The 23,043-nt window shown below is 41.7% G+C and overlaps 1 protein-coding gene across 11 annotated transcripts in view; it reads right to left on the minus strand.

Annotated features, from left to right (window-relative positions):
* Positions 1-23,043, minus strand: part of LOC123518916 (glutamate receptor ionotropic, kainate 2-like) — a 342,671-nt gene that overhangs the window by 189,033 nt on the left and 130,595 nt on the right. For all 11 annotated transcript variants that reach the window (XR_006678917.1, XR_006678914.1, XR_006678916.1 and 8 more), the window contains one exon: positions 5,474-6,304. Coding sequence is in view for 7 of the 11 variants with exons in the window: in XM_045279986.1 (XP_045135921.1) it covers positions 5,474-5,657 (184 nt within the window). In the remaining 4 variants the exon portion in view is untranslated. The remainder of the gene's footprint in view (positions 1-5,473; positions 6,305-23,043) is intronic.

Raw genomic sequence — 23,043 nt, forward strand, 5'->3', positions numbered from 1 at the left:
AAACACCTGAATAAACATCAAGTCAAAGACACAAAGAAATCAAACAAAGAAAGTAAAAAACAACAAAGCACACACACACACACACACACACACACACACACACACACACACACACACACACACACACACACACACACACACACGAGCTATGGAAAATTCAAGCGTTGTACATATTTCAGTGGACGTAACGCGGGGTCACAAATCCACCGTCACCATAACACAAACCTTGCACCACCACCACCACCACCAACACCGCCACCACCACCACCACCACAACCAAGGCCAGCGCGTCCACGTTGCCTACAGAACACTCTCATGAGACCTTCAAATATTTCAGCCACGACCGAATTTACGTTTCGTTAAAAAAATAAGAAGAAATATTTCGAGAGCCATAAAGAAGAAATAAATTGACCCTCTTTCAAGTGCAGTACGGAGGAGGAGGAGGAGGAGGAGGAGGAGGAGGAGGAGGAGGAGGAGGAGGAGGAGGAGGAGGAGGAGGAGGAGGAGGAGAAGATTGAAGAAGAGGAGGACAAGGAAGTGAACGAGGAGGAGGAGGAGGAGGAGGAGAGAAGGAGGAGGAGGAGATTGAAGAAGAGGAGGATAAGGAAGTGAACGAGGAAGAGGAGGAGGAGGAGGAGGAGGAGGAGGAGGAGGAGGAGGAGGAGGAGGTAAAGGAGGTAAGCGACCACAAGAATCAGGAGAAAAATAAAATAAATGCGAATAACAATAACAAAAATAATGATGATATGAAGAAAAAAAAAACAAGAAAAAATAAGGAAAAAAAAACGAGATTAATATGAAAACCACAATACGCAGACGAACAAGAACGAAGAAGAAAGCAAGAAGAACAAGGAACAAAAAAGACAGGAAGAGAAGGAAGGAGAAGGAAGGAAAGAGGACGGGAAAAAGGAGATGGCCCTGATTAGAATCTCGCTCAGTTTTCTTAAGGCAGAGGAAGAAGGGAAGATGGAGAAAGGAGGAGGAGGAGAAGGAGGAGGAGAAAAGAAGAAGAAGCAGCAAAATTAAGGTGAAAGGGAAAAAAAATGCATAAAAGAGAGGAGAAAAAAAGAGGCAGATATATGCACGTGGAAGTAAATGAAGAGGAAAACAAACGAGATGCGATAGAACTTGATGATGAAGGACGGGAAGGAAATGACGAAATGAGGTAAGGAAGGAAGAAGGAAAAGGAAGGAAGGAAGGAAGGTGAGGGAACATTACGAAGATTAAAAGAAGTAGGACAAAAGGAAGAAAAAGGATGCGGGAGGGAAGAGAAAACTTTTCCTACGAGATTGTCTGAAACAGGAGAGGAGGAGAAGGAGGAGGAGGAGGAGGAGGAGGAGGAGGAGGAGAAAAGAGGGGGGATGGGAGGAAAAAAGGGGGATGGGAGAAGAATAGGAAGATGAGTATGAGTAAGAAGAGGAGGAAGAAGAACAGGAAGAAGACGTGGAATAGAAAAGGAGGAAAAGGAGGAGGAAAAAAAGAAAAGAAGAAGTAAAAAACGGAAGATGATAATGTCGAGAGTAAGAAGGAGAAGGAGAAGGAGGAGGAGGAGGAGGAGGAGGAGGAGGAGGAAGAGGAAGAAGATGACAAGACAAGGAAGAACCCTCATCACAGACTCCTCCCTGACTCCTCCCACGCTGAATCAAGGCAACCCGCACCTTCCCTCACCACAGCGGGCCACAAGCAGTCTCATTTCTCGCGATAATCTCCTTCCTGGCTGTTAAACCCTTTCACTGGGCTCAACTTTACACGTTATGCCTTCACGTCTTCACCTCAACATCACGCCTCATGGCCCCTCTGCCCTTCCTTCACTCCCTTCATTCCTTCCTTTCTCCCCCGCAGCGGCACAGGGACAGGCGGCCACCGGGGTGAATAATGAGTAGGTAATCTCGCTAATCTCCTGATGGTGGTGATTTATAGGAAGGGAATGATTGAATGTCACGCTCCACGCTGTCGCAACCCTGCCAATGCATTAGTACCGTGCTGCCGTGATATTAAGCAAGTGTGGTCCGTAAGTGTGCATTGCGAGCAGTATTTAGTGTTAATGGATGGATGGGTAGATAGATAGGTTGGTAGTTTGATAGATGTACATGTTGAAATGATAGAGAGATAGATGGATAAGTTGGATAGATGGATGGGTAGATTGGTAGTTTGATAGATGTACATTTTGACAAATAGACAGATAGAGAGATAGATGGATAGGCTGGATAGATGGATAGGTAGGTTGGTAATTTGATAGATGTACATGTTGATAAATAGATAGATAGAGAGATAAATGAACATAAAGAAATATGAATAAACAGATACAGATAGATTGAAAGATAGATGGACATAAAGACAGATAGATAAACGGATACGGATGCATTGAAAGATAGATAAAAGTACTTACTCTCTAACTGTTTCGCCTTTTCTCTTTCCAGGCACCTTCTTTGCAAAACAATAAGGTAAACACTCGTATTGTATTGTTAAACCAGTCTGACGTTTCTCGTACAAGTGGACAGCAAAGAACGGTAACCATAAATCTTTTAGAAGACTGTGACCATTTTACAAACTACTCTGGCGCTACCTTTACCAACACAAAGCAGAGAAAAGGCATCTAGAGGCATACCTTTACCTATGCAACACACAGTAAACCAACTAGGAAACAGTAAAAATTCACAACCCCACTCAGCCTCTCCCCTTTACAAAGGTACAACATTGACAAAGCACCTGGAAACATACATTTATCTACTGTACAGCACACTCCACATTCCCTCACCATTTTCTCCCTAGTCTAGTCCACTGGGGAATGAGAACAAAGCCTCACTGAAACACTGCGAAAGGGTCAGTTGCGCAGAAAATCCAACAAAATCCACAGCAGGGGAAAGATAACACAGGTGGTTTACTCTTGCAACGCTCTAATAGAACTGTTCCTTCCCAGAGACACACACCAGGAAAAAGTACATGTCTACATATTTCTCACGTTTCGGAAGAGAGGGAACTGAGAAGAAACTACGGTAGAATAGAAAGTTTGGGTTGTAAACAAGGTATATTCTGTCATTATTTCTGAGTCGTGTTTGCCGTTGTGGTATTGATTAGGATGCTAGTGAATGTGTCAATTAAAGAGCGTGTGTGAGTGAGTGAGTCAGTCAGTAAGTGCGTGATTGAGTTATTAAGAGAGTGAATGCGTGAGTAAATAAATGAATGGGTGAGTCAGTGAATGCGTGATTGAATAATTGAGTGAATGAGTGAGTGAGTGAGTGAATGAGTGACTGACTGAGTGAATTAACTGAATGTGTGAGTGAATGAGTTAGTGAGCGGCTGAACACGAAAATAAAAGACAAACTGAGAGAATGAGTGATATAATGAATGATTTGGTGAATGAATGAGTATGTGAGAGTCACTGGATGAATAAGGGTAAATGAATGAATGAGCTACAGCAATATACCAGAACTCGGCAGTAAGTCATGCTGAAGGACGGTAAATTCAACTAAGCCGAGGACACACACACATCATTTCTCATAGACGCTGCGTACCTCGAGCCCATCTGTCCCTTTCCCGCCGAGAACACACTGCTGCTACATTCGCCTCGGTGCAGTGTCGATTCCTGGATATACGTGTGGACAGCAAACATAGGAAACCTGCACGTACATTGACCTTTCAGTGTTTTACTAAATAGGTACGTAATGTTATTTGGAATCACTGCTTATAAGAGTACTTGTTGCAGAGCTGTTATTTTTCTTTTCCTCGCCAAATAGTTTCTTGTTGTAGTGTTTAGAGGTGAATAACTATGTCTCTCTGCTTTTCCTTAATTCCACTTGTGTTTTAAACGCTTATCATTGAAAATTGACTGATGTATTTATATATTTTGTGGTTTTAAGGCGGTATAACAAAGAGATCAAGTAACGCAATAAGTATTTGACGAGAGAATTACTAAAAGGCGAGACATGATATGACAATATGCCAAGAAAATAACGATGTTGAAATATAATATGAATACTTAGAATATCATAACTGGTAAGACAAATATTATCATGAAAGTATCGAAGTTGAAAATAAAATTAAAGAAAAATCAGGTCTGCGATGGTGAGGACAAGAGGGTGACACGACAGGCGGGACGCAGCCACCGTCAGCACTTCCCACGGCGGAAAAAAAAAAAAAAAAAAAAAAAACACACACGTACGAGTTCAATTTTGAGAAGTTAAAGAGACATTTTCTAGAATTAAAGAAAACTTTCGTCGTCGGGATTGACCAAACTTCTCGCTCACCCTCATCAGACCGCGGAGGCAGCAGGCAATCACGCGTGACTTTAATACTCAAAGTTCTGCGGCGGACAGCCTCGAAAATGAAGGACGTGGACGGGACAGCTCTTCATGCACTCTTGTAAGCGACGCCCAAGCTCCCCAGACTTGGTCTCAGTGCCGCCCTAAAGTCGCATCAACAACATAAATCAAGATAAACTTTGATCGGCAGCGAGTTTAGGGGAAATAAATGGGGTGCGCCATCAATCTCCTGCTTAGCTCCAGCTCCAGCGAGGCGAGGCGAGAGTCAGTTGTCCCCTGCTGACGAGTTTAATTTCATCTCCTCAGGGGTCAGTGCACCCTCTCATCCCCGGAGAAGAGGAAAGGGTACGTAGGAGCCACCGGAAAGAGAATGCAGGTGTTTGGGGAACAAACGTAATGCTTCCTTCACTCCATCTCACATTAATGGTTACTTCACTACCGCTCAGTGACCAGTGACAGCCAGCATCCAGACATTCACATCACCACACTACAGAGGCTTTCATGAAACTCATTATAGCTAACTATATAATACTATATAGAATGAAACGTCTCATCTTATTACACAAATTCTTGACCTAGGCACGCTGTATCCTTTGTCTCTGACTCTCTGAGTGTAATGGAAGGCAATGTTCCCTATAGTACCACAAACACATCATTTTATGCTTCACGGACACAAGTAAAGACAAAATAGATAGAAAAGAATAGGCCAGCAAACCATTGCGTTTCCTCCTGTCCTCCACTCCACTCATATTGTAAGGTAAAACAAAAACAGTAGAGGAATCAGAAGACATGCGTATTACAGTTTAGTAATTGGTAATACGCGTTTAGACCTCCCGCGGTACACCTAATCATTTCCAGTTTTGCCTGATCAGGTCTGAGTCTTGTTGTTCCAGGGGAGTAGAGACCACCGTTCACATTGTCATGTGTCAAAATACAGCATACCGGAAGAGGCCACGCGATGTCTTACTTTCCTAATCCCACTTTTTCTTCCCAAACCCAAAGCCTGACATCAGCTAACCACGCTGCTCTCCCTCAACATGAGCCGCTTCGCCCACAGGGACATAGCGCTCACTTCCGCCTCAGAGCAACCCACCTACATAAGTTGAGTACCTTGACCGCCTCTTGGCTCCTCCCCTTACCTTATTCCCGCGGTGTTTGCAGGCGTGGCGGTGAACATGTGCACACTGTAGCAGAGGAAATTATGCACTCACCTATTCTGATGACATCGGAGCCCGCGGCCCGGCGGCTGAGGGCAAGCAGCACCAGTAGCAGGTATATGGGACGGGGCAGGGCAGAAAGGGATGAGCCGCGGGGAAAAATATAGGAATGCCCCATTTTTTTCCTTCCCTTCAAGCTCCAGCCAGACAGGGACGCGGCCTTCACCGGCTCCTCCATTCCTGGCGTATCACACTTTGAGAACACTTTACTGCCTTCTCAATCGACGCCTCAGCTGCACACACTCATGTCCCTGTGAATGAAGCTACACGCGCCGCAGCTGTCACACTCTGTTATGACTCACGTGGCTTTACGAGGTGCCAGTTCAAGCGTGCCTCACATCTTCTTTTAGATTCTAGACTTTAATTCTCCTGCATTTCGTTGGAATGTCTTTTTTTATGCCAGAAGTGTTAGTGGTGGTCTTGGCGGTGCCGTGAGTGCCCCGTGACTCACTCCTGCCAATTCGGGAGAAGCAAGAGCCACTCCTTCAGTCTCTACAGAGTGAAGCACCTCCTTGTCTATGGAAGGTATAACTGACTATCTTCTCTTATCAATTCTACCAAACCACTGAGCTTTTCAGGAATGGAAGCAACACTATAAAAAACATCCTCTGGGCTTAAAACAAAAAGAAAAGAAAAGTAAAAAAAAACACAGACGCGAATTTCGTTCCTTTCTTTTTTCTCTCTCTTTCTTTTCTTTTTTTTCTAAACTGGAACCGCGTCCTTTCTGGAAAATGAAAAATCACACACGTACACAAAAGCAGAGGGTCGGCGTGCCAGTGCTCCGGGGCCGCCCGTGGAAGGGTCTGTTCACTCCACTTCGCTTATCTGGAAAGAAAAAAAAAAAATGGATTAGTCGGTTGCATTTCGGGATACAAAGGACTCGAGATGGTTAAGAAGGACTGAAAGGGATTAAAAGGAATAAATTGATCAAAGAAAAACTATATATAGAATATCCAACGCGTCTAAGAAAAAAATAGGAATAGCTGCTAAAAAGAACTCAAAGTGATCAAAGAAAGTATCAGTGTGAATAAAAATTACTTCGAATGGCTGAAATACAACTCACCTTCACAAAAAAAAGGTTGAGAATGGCTAGTGAAGAAATCGAGTCAGCCAAGAATATAATACAGACGAAAACACTTTATGGCTGAAGAGAACTTGAGATGGCTAAGAAGAAATGGAAGTGAAATAATAAACACAAAATTAGATCTAACAAATAAAATAGCTGAAAAAAAAAATCAATGAGGTCAAAAAGCTTGGAATTGCTAAAAAAAAACTGACTCTGAGTAGGTAATAAAGGACTCTAGATAGCTAGAATGGAGGCTTAATGGCTAAAACAATATTTAACTCCAGAATGGCTGAAAGGACTCGAAGTGACTGACATAAGGAACCATTCAAGTGACTCTGGTACAGAAGTAAGAAATAATACTAATTGAAGCTTCCAGACGAGGCTGAAATAAATTACCCTTTGACACACACACACACACACAAATAAATAAAAGAGATAGAGCAAGAAGAAGAGATCAAGAGCAAGAGCAAGAGCAAGAGAGAGAGAGAGAGAGAGAGAGAGAGAGAGAGAGAGAGAGGGGCGCTTCGGTGATACAAGTAATATTATCAAAGAATCCATCAGGCCATCCCCTTTCACTCCAACGTCCTCCAGCCCGCCTGCATTCCTTATCCTCTCTCTCATTCACCCTCACCCTCACCCTTACTCCTGGCCAGCCTTCACCCACCCCTCCACTCCCTCACCACCACCTATACGAGTATCACCACCCTGATAGAATCCTCCTTCTCCTCCTGTTCCTCCTCTTCCTTCTCCTCCTCGTCCACCTCCCTGCCAGAGCAAAGCCTCGAGGCAGACAACACAACCCTAAAGCAATTAACAGATTTTTCCCCCGCGTGCCAAAGGAAGAGAAGGGCAATTACCGTCGCCACTAATGACTGTGAATTAAAGTGAACACCACGACTCCGGGACAAATTTAGGCTTTTATTCAGTCAAGCGGATGAAAAAAAAGAAGAAAGACTATCTGTTTGCGACATTTCTTTTTTTCTTTTTCCCCTCGCACGAAACTCTCCCTTCTCCCTCCTCCCAGCGACAGGCATTCACGGTACTCGCCTCCGCTGATAACACTCTCCAGGGGCAGCACAGGCGGGAGCAGGAGCAAGGGTAGAGAGTGGTTCCTGTACCCGGCCTCTCAAGCACTATATTTAATTCACTCTCCCTTTCTGTGAGTATCAGGGCGGGTCAGGTGAAGTGGGGAAGTCTTGCCCAGGAGCCGTGAAGCGTGGAGCCTTGGATGGAAGGGATGGCTGTGATGGAAGGTTGCCAAGCTTCTAGAGGACTCGCCACTCTGCTCGAAGGAGAGGACAATGGAGCGTGTCCCGCCTGTCAATAACGCCACACAGGGAGCAACCAAGTGACGCCACAGTGCGCGATGACCACTTAATGAAAGGCGAAGCTCAGTGGTGAAGGAGGAGTTGCCTCAAACACGAGTTGAATACGAAGGCAAGAGGGATCTGTCTTATAGCTTTCTTGCGATCACAAAAAGAAATAGAAATATTTAAAAGAGGAAAGAAACAAAAATTAGTCAGGTACAGGTTCTAAATTCTTCTTACTGTTTATAAAGAAGATCTATTTCATCTATAAATTTGTAGTTAATGCATGAAGTATATCGAAAATTCTGTGTTCACAAAACAAAAGTATTAAAAAAAGGAAGTTTCAATATACAGTATTCTTTCATTCAATTTGATAGAAAACTTATTTCAACCTTAACACATTTTTTAGCTTCTATGATTAAAAAAAAAAAAATGCTTTTCCTCATACACTCATATCTTTCAGTAACATTTTCTTGACTTTGTTAGACTTTTACATCCTTGACACAAATATATCAAACAATTACCTTCCTTTGTGTCTATTTCTTCACTTCCCTTACATACACGCGAATCTTTATAATTGCTTTTTGTTGTTCCTTTCAGAATTTTTTTTATTTTTCAACATTATGGAATATTCTACACAATTTACTAACTCTTGGCACCGCCAGAAGTATGCATGCATGCCTGGTGAGTGGTAGGAGGAGGAAGAGAAGGAGGAGGAGGAGGAGGAGGATGAAGAGGAGGAGGAGGAGGAGGAGGAGGAGGAGGATGAAGAGGAAGAGGAAGAGGAGGAGGCAGATAAGCACTAGTAGCAACGCGAGGATGTGGACGAAGTAAACACACGTGGCGCAGCGGAATCGACGCGGAAAATGGAAAGCGACAAACCTTGCGAGGCATGCATGTACACACACACACACACACACACACACACACACACACACACACACACACACACACACACACACACACACACACACACACACACACACACACACACACACACACACACACACACACACACACACACACACACACACACACACACACACACACACACACACACACACACACACACACACACACTATTACAACACATCCCTTCCTTCCAGCTGTTTCACATGCAAGTCACACTTACGCACCTCATCTTCCCTCATAAGGAGAAGACTAGTAGGGGAACAGGCCTGCCATACTTTACCACCTTAACCCCAAACGTTCATTCACTTCCAAGTCTCCATCGCGAGACAGTATGGCAGTGCAGCTTGTCACACAACCTCATAAGGGCCAACAGGTCTAGTATTGCATGTTCTTCTTTGTGTGGCTTGGTGAGAATCGCACATTTGTCGCTCAGTTTCATAAAGCGAGGGGGCGATGTGACGACCAATGCTTCCACTACCCGACAACGACCCGAGAACGACCAGCCAGTGTATGGGGACAGTTGTGGATGTGATTGGTAAGTACTCTTTATAGGTCGTCATTCCATATGTATTGGGATTCCCTGCGTGCAAGTCTCCTGGTTTACTCACTACAGCGCGGGATTCTGCTGGTATTGGGAAGCTCTCCGTGCGTATCTTTCCTACACTTTTTCACTCGCTGGTGTCTCCCTGTCTGAATGCGACGCAAATGTGGAGTTTGTGTGATTCAAGAATTTATTTGACGTGGATTGGTGTGGCAGCCCTTCCCTGCCATCCCTGCCAGTGAGTGTGTCCCCATACAGTGTTGGGTCCATGCTCCGAGCACCACTATGAATACAAACCTGAATATAGACCTGAATATTCACGCCATTCAACGCAACGAACATGGTGCTGGTCCTGGCGCTACGTACATGTAACGCTTAACATTCAATATATAACCCTTTCATGGCACACTAAAACCAATGTAAATAATTCTCTCTTTTTTCCTGTAAGCTGCTTCCATAAGGGTTTACCACAAAAGATCAACGTGTTTCAATGCACTCAGTCTCTTACGTCTTCCTCCGCCACACCCATTATAAGCAGAGATGTCTGCGTACCACGTGTTAGCCTTTAACTTCTTCAGTACTGTAAACAACGCGGGCCGGGATTTTCACTGAAAGAAAACTCTGTTCCAAATCAATTTTACATATATTTCAAATATAGTAAAGTACATTACAACAAAGACAATGAAAGTGACGCGGGACTGAACAAACAGCAGGGAAACACGAAAGACACCCCCAACACTCTCTCCTCACCTAATTCCACCACTCAACTCCACATATTAAATTCTCCACTCACTTATACCACCAAGAAACTCCCTGATCACGTTACCCACCTGATCAGAGACGCATGGTCGCCTCAATCCACCGGCGTCACCCTCGCTCACCGTGACGCGTCCACCCACACCAGTGCCCGATGAGAGTGCCATTCCTTTCACCCCAGGTCGCATCCTTTCCCGCCCCCACTCAAATCCACTGCCCCTGGGTGCCAATTTATACAATGCTAAATACTTAGTTTTACCTTACTCTATTTCTCCTTATGCAATGTTGTAGCACACTTAATGCTAACTCAAATATTTGTACCATGCACTTGATTCCAAAATCCCTACTCGTAAAGTTCTCCCCCCTCATTTTAATTAGGCGCTCAATACGGCAATTTTCTTTCTTAGGCCTACAGAGCCACCCACGCACACCCGATCCACCTTACCTCCCTTAACATACTTACCGTTATAGTACCAATACATGCTTACAGCTTCAGAAACTTTGTGGAGAATGGAATAGTAAAGACTCTGGCTACTGATTTTCTGACCTCCATAGACTCTTCGTAATGTGAATAAAATCGTCTAATCATAAACAAACTCAATGGAAAAAGGCGTCGTAGTACTCAAGGGGTTAAACGACTCCTGACCACTAAGAACCTTTGTCTCTAATGTATGTTAACTGGTGGAAATACATAGAGGAAAGTGGGGAGTTTCAGCACATATTCTCCTAAAATCTCGAACCCGTAACTCCCTCACGCTACCTCAACAAAGAGCCCAAGTACTTTCAAAGGGTCCATCAGTGTTCTAACTTTTTACCGACCACTGAGAGCAGCTTCCCTTTGTTCCGTTGTAGATCTGGTGAAAACTTTATAATGCTACAGACAGAGAGAGAGAGAGAGAGAGAGAGAGAGAGAGAGAGAGAGAGAGAGAGAGAGAGAGAGAGAGAGAGAGAGAGAGAGAGAGAGAGAGAGAGAGAGAGAGAGAGAGAGAGAGAGAGAGAGAGAGAGAGAGAGAGAGAGTTTGTTTTCAGTGGCAATATTTCCTTAAACCTTCAATTGAGCGTCCTTCATCAATGTATAGGGTAGTGTGAAAATCATTTGAAGGGGGAAAAAAAGGGGATAATTTGAGGTTAACCTTTTCTTTTCAAAATTGTGTAACTATTCAAATAAGAAAGCTATGTGAAAAAAAAAATCGCCAAGTTATTGATGATTTATAGAAAAACTGTAGCTTTGAAAAAGTTACAGCAAGAAGAATGTTGTGAAAACTTGGCCAGAACTCTCACAGAAAAATGAAAAAAAATGTATAGTCATAAATTCCAACTTTCTGGCCTGAATGTTTATCCACTTCCATATGACCTGAACTGTTATAAAAGGAGGAAAAATATAATCACGGCTAGAAATAATCCTTTGCCGGGCTAAAGGTGAACACAAAGCATGCTAACAGTTTATTATACCGACAGACGCAGTAGTAAGTTGGAGCGGGGCAGGAGCGTCACGAGGCGTAAGATGTCACGTGCGGAGGTAAAGTAGATGGAAAATTGACAGACTTAACTTGATGAGCGTGAAAAGAGCCATGACTTCCTCCATCATCAATCATTCTGCTTGGCTCGGCGTGCGCACTCTTGGTCTCATTCTCATTCTTCTTCTTCTTCTTCTTCTTCTTCTTCTTTTTCTATTTCTTCTTCTTCTTCTTCTTCTTTTCTTCTTCTTCTTCTTCTTCTTCTTCTTCTTATTATTATTATTATTATTCTCTTTTTCCTTCTTTTTCTTCTTCTTCTTTTCTTTTCTTCTTCTTCTTCTTCTTCTTCTTCTTCTTCTTCTTCTTCTTCTTCTTCTTCTTTTTCTTTTCGCTTTCTTGCTTGTCCTTCTTTCTTTGCTATATTTCTTGTTTCTGTTGCTTTTCCTCCCTTTCTTTCTTTCTCTTTTTTCTTTTTGTCTTTCTTTTTTCTATTTCCTCTCTCTCTCTTTCCTTCTCTTTTTCTTTTTATCTCTTTCTTTACTATCCTTTTTCTTTCCTTCTTTCTTTCCTTTCTTTTTCTTTTCCTTTTTATCTTCTCTTTTCCATTTTTCCTTCTCTATTTATTTTCTTCACTTTCTTTATAATATTTTCTTTCTTTGTCTTCTTCTTATAGTTACTGTTCTTATTATTACTATTATTTTTTTTATCATTCTAGTGTTTTTTTGTCTTCATCTTTGGAAATACCTCCTCTCATATTCAATTCCCACATAATGTTAACTTTCTAGATATTTTTACAGTGATACCTTCCTAAGATTTATTTTTTTACTAACTGGTAACATTTTTGACACCGAATATTTTTACATTGCCATATATCTGAGACTCATATTTCCAGCAGCTTATCTCTTATAGCAGTAACTATTTTGAGACTCACTGTACCCCTTCAACGATTTAAAATATGATTGAATACGTGAAATATAGATAAATTGAGAACGTATGGATTATTTTGACCCACTGGCGGCTTAAAAAATAAGGGTGAGGTCAAGAATGGTGGACACGACGTGAAATAAAATTATAATCATTGATATTATTTTTTTATTTTTTCTAATGATAAACTTGCAGCACGTACCATACATATCCTCATGGTGGATTAAGAAGTCCTTTATTTTTCTTGCTACCTTTATTTTCTTTCCATTTATAGCCAGAGAAGACTTCAAGGATATTATTTCATTTATCACACAAGCCTCACCTCAGCAACTTAGTCACCACCTCATTTCTAACAACGAACTATAGATACCAGTGGCTGAGGAAGACTTAACCCCTTCAGTACCGTGATGCGTTTCCATATTCAATCTGCTTACTATCTGGTGATTTTATACAGCTTCAGAAACATATGTGAGAATTAAAATAATGAAATTGTTGGCCATTCATCTTTTGACCTCCATAGACCCTTCCTAACGTCAGTAAAATGGTTTAACGGTACACAAATTTCAAGGTAAAAATGTGTCCCAGTACTAAACAGGTTAACGTGGCTCTTGTCCATCACACACGCCGCACTTCAGCCACTCAGTCACACCTCCGCGGGGAACAACAAACTATACATTGCAGCGGCCATTACAGCCATCAAGCCGCGTCATGTTGGGAGGAGGGATAGCAAACGTGTGCTCGGCCTGACGGAATGAGAACCAAGGGACAGGGAACGAGGCAAGGATGGGAAGGGAACGAGATGAGATAGAGTTTAGAAAATCTTTCGGGACGAGTTGAATGAGAGGGCGGCGGATGAAGGGAAGGGAAAGAGGGGAAGAGACATGACATGAGGTAGGAGGGTCTGTGTTCTGTCCCACGGTGGTAATGGGTGTCCAAGGGTGATGGTGGACACACTGGTAAGCCAACCCAATCTAATCTAACGTAGCTTCACTTATCCTAATGATGGGTTTAGTGTATGTTATTTGTTGATGGTGATGATGGTGGTGATGATAATGGAAGAGATGGTGAAAAAGTTTAGTCCAAAGAGAAAAAAAAAGTTGGACACAAAATAGTTTTCTTTCTTAGAACTTTGAGGGATGTGTGTGTGTGTGAGAGAGAGAGAGAGAGAGAGAGAGAGAGAGAGAGAGAGAGAGAGAGAGAGAGAGAGAGAGAGAGAGAGAGAGAGAGAGAGAGAGAGAGAGAGAGAGAGAGAGAGAGAGAGAGAGAGAGAGAGAGAGAGAGAGAGAGAGAGAGAGAGAGAGAGAGAGAGAGAGAGAGAGAGAGAGAGAGAGAGAGAGAGAGAGAGTTTGTTTTCAGTGGCAATATTTCCTTAAACCTTCAATTGAGCGTCCTTCATCAATGTATAGGGTAGTGTGAAAATTTGAGGTTAGCCTTTTCTTTTCAAAATTGTGTAACTATTCAAATAAGAAAGCTATGTGAAAAAAAAAATCGCCAAGTTATTGATGATTTATAGAAAAACTGTAGCTTTGAAAAAGTTACAGCAAGAAGAATGTTGTGAAAACTTGGCCAGAACTCTCACAGAAAAATGAAAAAAAATGTATAGTCATAAATTCCAACTTTCTGGCCTGAATGTTTATCCACTTCCATATGACCTGAACTGTTATAAAAGGAGGAAAAATATAATCACGGCTAGAAATAATCCTTTGCTGGGCTAAAGGTGAACACAAAGCATGCTAACAGTTTATTATACCGACAGACGCAGTAGTAAGTTGGAGCGGGGCAGGAGCGTCACGAGGCGTAAGATGTCACGTGCGGAGGTAAAGTAGATGGAAAATTGACAGACTTAACTTGATGAGCGTGAAAAGAGCCATGACTTCCTCCATCATCAATCATTCTGCTTGGCTCGGCGTGCGCACTCTTGGTCTCATTCTCATTCTTCTTCTTCTTCTTCTTCTTCTTCTTCTTCTTCTTTTTCTATTTCTTCTTCTTTTTCTTCTTCTTTTTCTTCTTCTTTCTTCTTCTTCTTCTTCTTCTTGTTATTATTATTATTATTCTCTTTTTTCTTTTTTTTTCTTCTTCTTTTCTTCTTCTTCTTCTTCTTCTTCTTCTTCTTCTTCTTCTTCTTCTTCTTCTTCTTCTTCTTCTTTCTTTTCGCTTTCTTGCTTGTCCTTCTTTCTTTGCTATATTTCTTGTTTCTGTTGCTTTTCCTCCCTTTCTTTCTTTCTCTTTTTTCTTTTTTCTTTCTTTTTTTCTATTTCTCTCTCTCTCTTTCCTTCCCTTTTTCTTTGATCTCTTTCTTTACTATCCTTTTTCTTTCCTTCTTTCTTTCCTTTTTTTCTTTTCTTTTTATCTTCTCTTTTTCCATTTTTCCTTCTCTATTTATTTTTCTTCACTTTCTTTATAATATTTTCTTTCTTTGTCTTCTTCTTATAGTTACTGTTCTTATTATTACTATTATTTTTTTTTTTATCATTCTAGTGTTTTTTGTCTTCATCTTTGGAAATACCTCCTCTCATATTCAATTCCCACATAATGTTAACTTTCTAGATATTTTTACAGTGATACCTTCCTAAGATTTATTTTTTTACTAACTGGTAACATTTTTGACACCGAATATTCTTACATTGCCATATATCTGAGACTCATATTTCCAGCAGCTTATCTCTTATAGCAGTAACTATTTTGAGACTCACTGTACCCCTTCAACGATTTAAAATATGATTGAATACGTGAAATATAGATAAATTGAGAACGTATGGATTATTTTGACCCACTGGCGGCTTCAAAAATAAGGGTGAGGGCAAGACTGGTGGACACGACGTGAAATAAAATTATAATCATTGATATTATTTTCTTATTTTTTTAAATGATAAACTTGCAGTACGTACCATAAATATCCTCATGGTGGATTAAGAAGTCCTTTATTTTTCTTGCTACCTTTATTTTCTTTCCATTTATAGCCAGAGAAGACTTCAAGGATATTATTTCATTTATCACACAAGCCTCACCTCAGCAACTTAGTCACCACCTCATTTCTAACAACGAACTATAGATACCAGTGGCTGAGGAAGACTTAACCCCTTCAGTACCGTGATGCGTTTCCATATTCAATCTGCTTACTATCTGGTGATTTTATACAGCTTCAGAAACATATGTGAAAATTAAAATAATGAAAACGTTGGCCATTCATCTTTTGACCTCCATAGACCCTTCCTAACGTCAGTAAAATGGTTTAACGGTACACAAATTTCAAGGTAAAAATGTGTCCCAGTACTAAACAGGTTAACGTGGCTCTTGTCCATCACACACGCCGCACTTCAGCCACTCAGTCACACCTCCGCAGGGAACAACAAACTATACATTGCAGCGGCCATTACAGCCATCAAGCTGCGTCATGTTGGGAGGAGGGATAGCAAACGTGTGCTCGGCCTGACGGAATGAGAACCAAGGGACAGGGAACGAGGCAAGGATGGGAAGGGAACGAGATGAGATAGAGTTTAGAAAATCTTCCGGGACGAGTTGAATGAGAGGGCGGCGGATGAAGGGAAGGAAAAGAGGGGAAGAGACATGACATGAGGTAGGAGGGTCTGTGTTCTGTCTCACGGTGGTAATGGGTGTCCAAGGGTGATGGTGGACACACTGGTAAGCCAACCCAATCTAATCTAACGTAGCTTCACTTATCCTAATGATGGGTTTAGTGTATGTTATTTGTTGATGGTGATGATGGTGGTGATGGTAATAGAAGAGATGGTGAAAAAGTTTAGTCCATAGAGAAAAAAAAAGTTGGACACAAATAGTTTTCTTAGAACTTTGAGGGATATGTGTGTGTGTGTGTGAGAGAGAGAGAGAGAGAGAGAGAGAGAGAGAGAGAGAGAGAGAGAGAGAGAGAGAGAGAGAGAGAGAGAGAGAGAGAGAGAGAGAGAGAGAGAGAGAGAGAGAGAGAGAGAGAGAGAGAGAGAGAGAGAGAGAGAGAGAGAGAGAGAGAGAGAGAGAGAGAGAGAGAGAGAGAGAGAGAGAGAGAGAGAGAGAGAGAGAGAGAGAGAGAGAGAGAGAGAGCCTTACAAGACGAAATGAAGTCATACATACAAGAACACACACGTACTTCCATCACAGTCAATATACATTTCAAATCATATAAATCCAAACAGCCCAAACCTTTCAACACGTGGCCAGAATAAAGTGAAGCTATACAGTACTGAGACCAATCAATAAGACTTAACTCGCCGTACCTTTTGCAGAAACTAATAAAAATTGACAAAAAGGAGAGGATGAAATGAAACAAGGAGACTCTGAAACATTAATAGCACAGCGTCCCTTTAAAAAAACCTTCGCCACTGCAATAGAGAGCAAGGGCCAAAGTAAAAATAGAAGACTGCAATAAGTATTGTAAAGACAAACAATAACAAAACTGGTAAAGAGGAGACGAGGAAATCAATCAAGGAGATACAGGAACACTAATAGAGAGTCTTCCCTTTATAAATCTTTGCCAATTGAAATCAATAACGATGGGCAAGTTTAAAGTAAAAATCGATGACTGAAATAGGTATTGCAGAGAATAAATAACTAAACTGGTACAGAAGAGACGAGGAAATCAATAAAGGAGACACGAGAACAATATATCATCATCGCCAATGGAAATGAAGAACGAGAGACAAGCTGGAAGTAAAAATAGAAGACTGAAATACGTATTGCAGACACTAACAATAATAAAAACTGGTTAACGGGACAGGAGGAACTCAATCAAGGAGACACGAGAACACTAATAAAGGAGCTTCCCTTCACAAATCTTCGGCAATGGAAGTGAAAAACGAGGGACAAGCTTGAGATAAAAATAAAAGATTGAAATAAATATTGCAGAGAGTAAATATAACTAAATTGGTAAAAAATTGACACAGGAACACTGATATAAGAGCTTCCCTTTACAAGTCTTGACAAATGAAGATGAAGAACGAGAGACAAGGTGGAAGTAAAAATGGAAGACTGAAATAGGTATTGCAGACACTAACTATAACACAAATATAAAAAAAAAGAGAGTAGGATATCAAACAAAGAGACGAAGGAACACTAATATAAGAGCTTCCCTTTACAAATCTTGTCCGATAGAAATGAAGAACGATGGACAAGCTGGAAGTGAGGTGGACAGAATAGTGATGAGGAAAATTAGAAAGACTGAGAATACAGGTTAATTCTTGCATTAAGGAGGTGAACAGAATAGTGGTAAGAGAAAGTAGAAAGACTGAGAATATCGGTTAACTTTTACATTAGAGAGGTGGACAGAATAGTGGTGAGGGAAAGTAGAAAGACGAGAATACTGGTTAACTCTTGCATTAGAGAGGTGAACAGAATAATGGTGAGAAGAAGCTTAAAAAACGTCCTCTAGTTTCTTGGGAACGAAAGAAAGATGGCTCCAAGGTCAAGCAGCTCACCTATGCCACTCAGAACTCCTCCCACGTGCACTAGGGCGAATCAAATTACTTGAGAACATCTTTAGTTGACTGAGATGAATTCAGGAACGGGAACAGTGTTAGTTTGATCACACACACTCTGCCCTACTTCTTGATGTTCCTTTCTTTCTTCTCCTCTTTTTCCCTCGTCTACATTTTTTCCTCAGTTTGATTGACCTAGCTTTATATATTTGTTTCTTCCTGTCTTTCTTCATTCGTTTCTCCATTTTTTCTTCTTTTCCGTTCTATTCCTTTTTCTCTTCATTTCTTCGTCTTCTTCATCTTCATCTTATTTTTCTTCCTGTTTCCTCTGCTCCTTCTTCACCACAACCACCACCACCATCTCCTCGTCTATTCCCTCCTAGCCCTCGTTCTTCTTTCCCGTCTCTTTCCGTCCCTTGCCTCGCCTTGCCTCGTGCTCAAGACCCAATTCGTGATCGCGTCCCCAGGTGGCCATCAGCTCGGGTTACTGCCCCGTGGATCTTCTCACAGGAGTCAGGTGCATCTCCGAGAATCAGCCGAAGGAGAGCCAGAAAGCCAGAGAGCCAGAGAGCCAGAGAGCCAGAACCACCCACTCCACCTTCCCTAGCGAGGCAACCAGGAACAGGTCCCGTAAAAATTATATGTGCTGATGTGAAAGTGACGTCAAGTGGCGAAAATTCATGGTTGCGAGAATGGAAGGAAGAAGAGAGGTAAGAAAGGGTTGAAAGGTAGGTAAGGAAGGGAAACAGGTAGAGCGCAGAGATAGGAAGGCACGTGCAGAGGGGAGGAAGACAAGGGGTGAAGGAAGGAGGTAAATAGATTGACTGGTAAGCAGAGAAAGGAGGTGAGAAGCAGATCAATGTATAAGACCGGCAGGCGAGGAGATGGAAATAAAACCAGAGAGGCGAGAATAGAAGCTGGAAGGGATGTTAGTAGGCAAAGAGAATACAGAAGGAAGAAGCTGACTCGAAGGCTGACTGGTAAGCAAAGAAACATGAAGTGAAAGAAGGAAAAAGACAACAAAGTAGGAAAACACGCAGAACGCCAAGTATGGAGGTATGGGGGAGGGAGGTGAAGAGGTTGTAAGGTAAGGAAAAGAGGGAAGGAGGTGGGCTGCTTGACTGGTAAACAAAGAAAGTGGACAGGGGAGAGGAAGCGAGGTAAGAAACAGCTTATGGTGTTATAGACGCTGGAAAACACAAATAGGCAGAGAGGGAGGGTGGATGGGAGGAAAGAAGGGAAATATTTAAGCAGGCAGGGAGGGATGGAGAGGGGAAAACAAGACAAAATATAGAAATGAAGGGCAAAAAGGAGAAGAGCAAGAAGACAGAGAGTAAGGAAGGAAGGAAGGTTGGAGGGAAGGAAGGTTGGGAGGAAGGTTGAAAAAATATGAAGACAAGCAAGCGGAAGGGAAGATTGGGTAGGCGCGAAGCAGTGATGAAAGTGACGTAAAAATCATGAAAGGGAGGGAAGGTAGAGAGAAGGAGGCGGAATAATGTGCATGTGGAAGTGGAGAAAGTGAAGAAAACATGTTTGTGGGGTGGAAGTAGAAAGTGATAAGGAAACTCTGACACCAGCCACGTGAGAAACTAGACGTAACCTAAAGTGAGTTAGGAAGCCAATGACTCTACCCTGAATACAAGTAAGTACGCCTTTCCCAGCAGCCATCACCGCCAAGCATGATAGGAATACAGAGAGACGAGGGAGAGGGTAACTAGAAACGACCATTAGCTTTAAAATACAAGTAGAACAAACCTAAAGTACAAGGTCTGTACGTGGCTTTATCTCAGTGTCCATCATCTTTATTGGAAAAGAGGACACTGAAATGTAAGAGAAGGTAGGCAGACGAGATAAAGTTATGCATGAACTTCCCTTTAAATATGAATACGCCTTTCCTTCCACACCTGCACTACCACACCAATGCAAGGCAAGACACTGGAATAAGCATCGAAATAAATAAGTTAAGGACCATTACTGACATTCCATCTCGAGTGAAGAAAAACAAGATTCCTTTCAGCAAATGTTCATCAGCACGGAGCGAGATAAGACACTGGAACACAGGAGGGAAATAAAAAAAAAAAGAGACCATTATCAGCTTTCCATCTTGAGTGAGTAAAAATCTGATTCCGTTCACGTGCAAACAAGAGCATAACAGGAGCCTCTTCGCGCCCCGCCGCCTCCGCTCCAAGGGAGCCGAGGGTAATGGAGGGCTCGAGGAGGGCAGGAAGAGGGAAGGGCCGGTACCAGTGTCCCCGGGAGGAACTGGCGGCCCTTAAAATAGAGTCCAGATGGTCGAGACTTAAAGCAGAGGTTCCATTGCAGGCCGTGGCCACGTGAACAAGGGTGTCAAATACTTGGAAACGTGAGCTTTTTTCAATTATCACCTGCGTCTTGCACCTTTGATATTTTTATAATTCACGAAGACACTCGTGTGACAAGTATTTAAAGTTCTGAAGCAGAAAGATCACTCCAGTCCATAGACACATGAAGGAGGCTGTGAAGTTATCGAAAACGTGAGGTTCTTTCTCTACTATCTCCTTCGTATTGCAACTCTGAGATTCGTGCACAATTTACAAATGTTTTAATACAATACATAAAATACTGTAGTCCTGAAGAAGACACACACGCAGTCCATGGCCACGTGAAGGAAGTTATGAAGTGTTTGGTAGCATGAACTTTTCTTATTTACGATCTCTTTATCTTTCTACTCACCAACTCTGAGAATCTTGAACACGGAAACTCCAGTGCAATGAATAATGAAGATTTTAAAATCTAGACACCACTACAGCCCGTAGCCACGTGAAGGTCGTAGTGTAGTACTTGTAAAGATGAGATTCTTTCTTTAGTATCCCCTGTGCACCGTACCTCTGAATATCTTACACAATTTACAAAGACTAGACAGATAAAACGTTGAAGCAGACACCATTGCAGTCCACAGTCAAGTGTTGGAAGCTGTGAAGTACCTGGAAAAGTGAGCTTCTTTCCCAGTATTTCTTGTTCCACTGGTATTATGAAGACTGTAGTGCAACACAGTCTTAATCCCTTCAGTTCCATGATGCGTTTGTATATTCATTCTACTTGATATTTGGCGATTCTTTACAGCTTCAGTAACTTATGTGGGAGATTAATATAGTGAAGACTCTGGCCATTAATCTTCTGACCTCCACAGACCTTTTCTAATGTAAATGAAATCGTCTATTCATTCCCAACCTCAAAGTAAAAAAGAACAGACACCACTGCAGTCCACAGACACGTGAGGGAGGTTCTGAACTGCTTGGGAACATGAATTTTCTCTCTTCACTATGTTACTCCTGTTCCTCCTGCGCGCTGCACCTTAAGGCTTACTCAGTTCACGAATTTGTTACAGTATATATACAGTTATGTTCTTTAAGCAGACACACCTTTGTAGTCTGAGCAGTAAATAAAAACATTTCATGAAGTACTTGAGAACATTGTTTCAACGGACCTTTTCTTTTCTGCTACAGTTTGTTTTCCCTCTTCCCCGTCACACCTCAGGGCATCTTATTCAATTTACGTATATTCTTTGGCCAACTGAAGGATGCTGGGAACACTGCTTCGACGAGTTCACCTTTTCTCTCACTATTTCTTTCCATTTTTCCTCCTATGTATTCCACCTCCAGATTTTCTTGTCCAATTTCCAAGGATTTCTATCAGTTTTGTCTTTTTGCCGATGTTTCACTGTACATTCTTCTTCCTTTCTTTTCTTTTTTACATCTTCTTTTCGTCTTTCGTAGTTTTCACCCACGTAATACAGTTTTGGGGTCTTCTTTCATTCGCAATTCTTACTCAATCTACAAATATTTCCATTGATTCTGTCTCAAGGCCGCTTCTTCTCCTTTGCTCTTCTTGTCCTTCTTCTTGCACCCTGCCGTCTTCTACTTCAACACTCCCACATATATTTCGAGCATGGTTCTTGAATCATAAAGCTCTCGTGGATATTTCTTTTATTCTACAGCTAACCCGAAACTGCACACTGTGTATAATTTTGAACTTTTATTCTTTGTTTAATTTTTGTTTCTTGTACTGTACACTGTCGTCTTCTACTTCGACATTCCCACTGATATTTCGAGCATGGTTCTTGAATCGTAAAAGCACTCGTGGAATATTTCTTTTATTCTACAGCTAACCCGAAACTGCACACTCTATATATTTTTGAACACTTATTCATTCGTTATTTTTTTCTGATACTATACGTAAGTTATATGTAAAAGAATAATTCAATATAACCGTTTTAATGTTGTGTATTCTTGTAAAGGTGAATGAAATGATTAAATTCCTTCTAGATTCTGAGTTATCAAGGCATATTCCATTTTTTTTTATTCCGATAATCTCACCAGCTATGTTCCTTCTAAGCACAGGAACCAACAAGGGACCTTTCTCTATTCTTTTTCAATCTCAGTCCCTGTGTTCAAGTTGCTATTGCCGAGTCCATCTTTACCTTACCGAAGTGTCGTACCCCTGCAGACGATGATGACTATGGACTGCTACACGCCTCTATCTCTTGTCGTTGGCACCTATTCTTCCACCTGATATTGTTCATCCTATTCTATCTTTATACTTCTTCCTTTGCTCTGCTACCTGGGATTATTCATGTTAAGCTTAGGAGGTCTTCTATCTCTCCTCTTCTCATCACATGTAGAAATCTCATCTGAGTTGCTGGTATTTTCATTATTAGTTCTCTTATCACTACCCATTCTTCTCACCACTTCTTCATTTCATATTCTTTCTGTTCAAGATATTTTCAAGAGCCGTCGCCAAAACCACATTTTGAATCATTCCATCTTCTACCGAGTCTATAAGCTTAACCTCTTCAGTACTGGAATTTATTTTCATCTTTTACGTGCGATCAGACCATTTTATTGACATTAGGAAGGGTCTATGAAGGCCAGAAGATTAATGGCTACAGTCTTCACTATTTTAATCCCCACAAGTTTCTGCACCTACATAAAATCACCAAATAGTTAGAAGAATGAATATGGAAACGCGTCATGGTACTTGAGGGCAGAAAAGAAGAATGGACAAACTTATGGATTAGGTTGATACGTGGAATTAGACAAGTGAGTTTCACGTATCAATTGTCACGTGTAAGCCTGATGATTTCTTGCAGCTTCCCTTATTTACTTATGTGCTTACGATCAAGACGCATTCCGTCTC

This window comes from Portunus trituberculatus, chromosome 44 (assembly GCF_017591435.1).
Source record: "Portunus trituberculatus isolate SZX2019 chromosome 44, ASM1759143v1, whole genome shotgun sequence".
Classification (NCBI taxonomy): Eukaryota; Metazoa; Arthropoda; class Malacostraca; order Decapoda; family Portunidae; genus Portunus; species Portunus trituberculatus.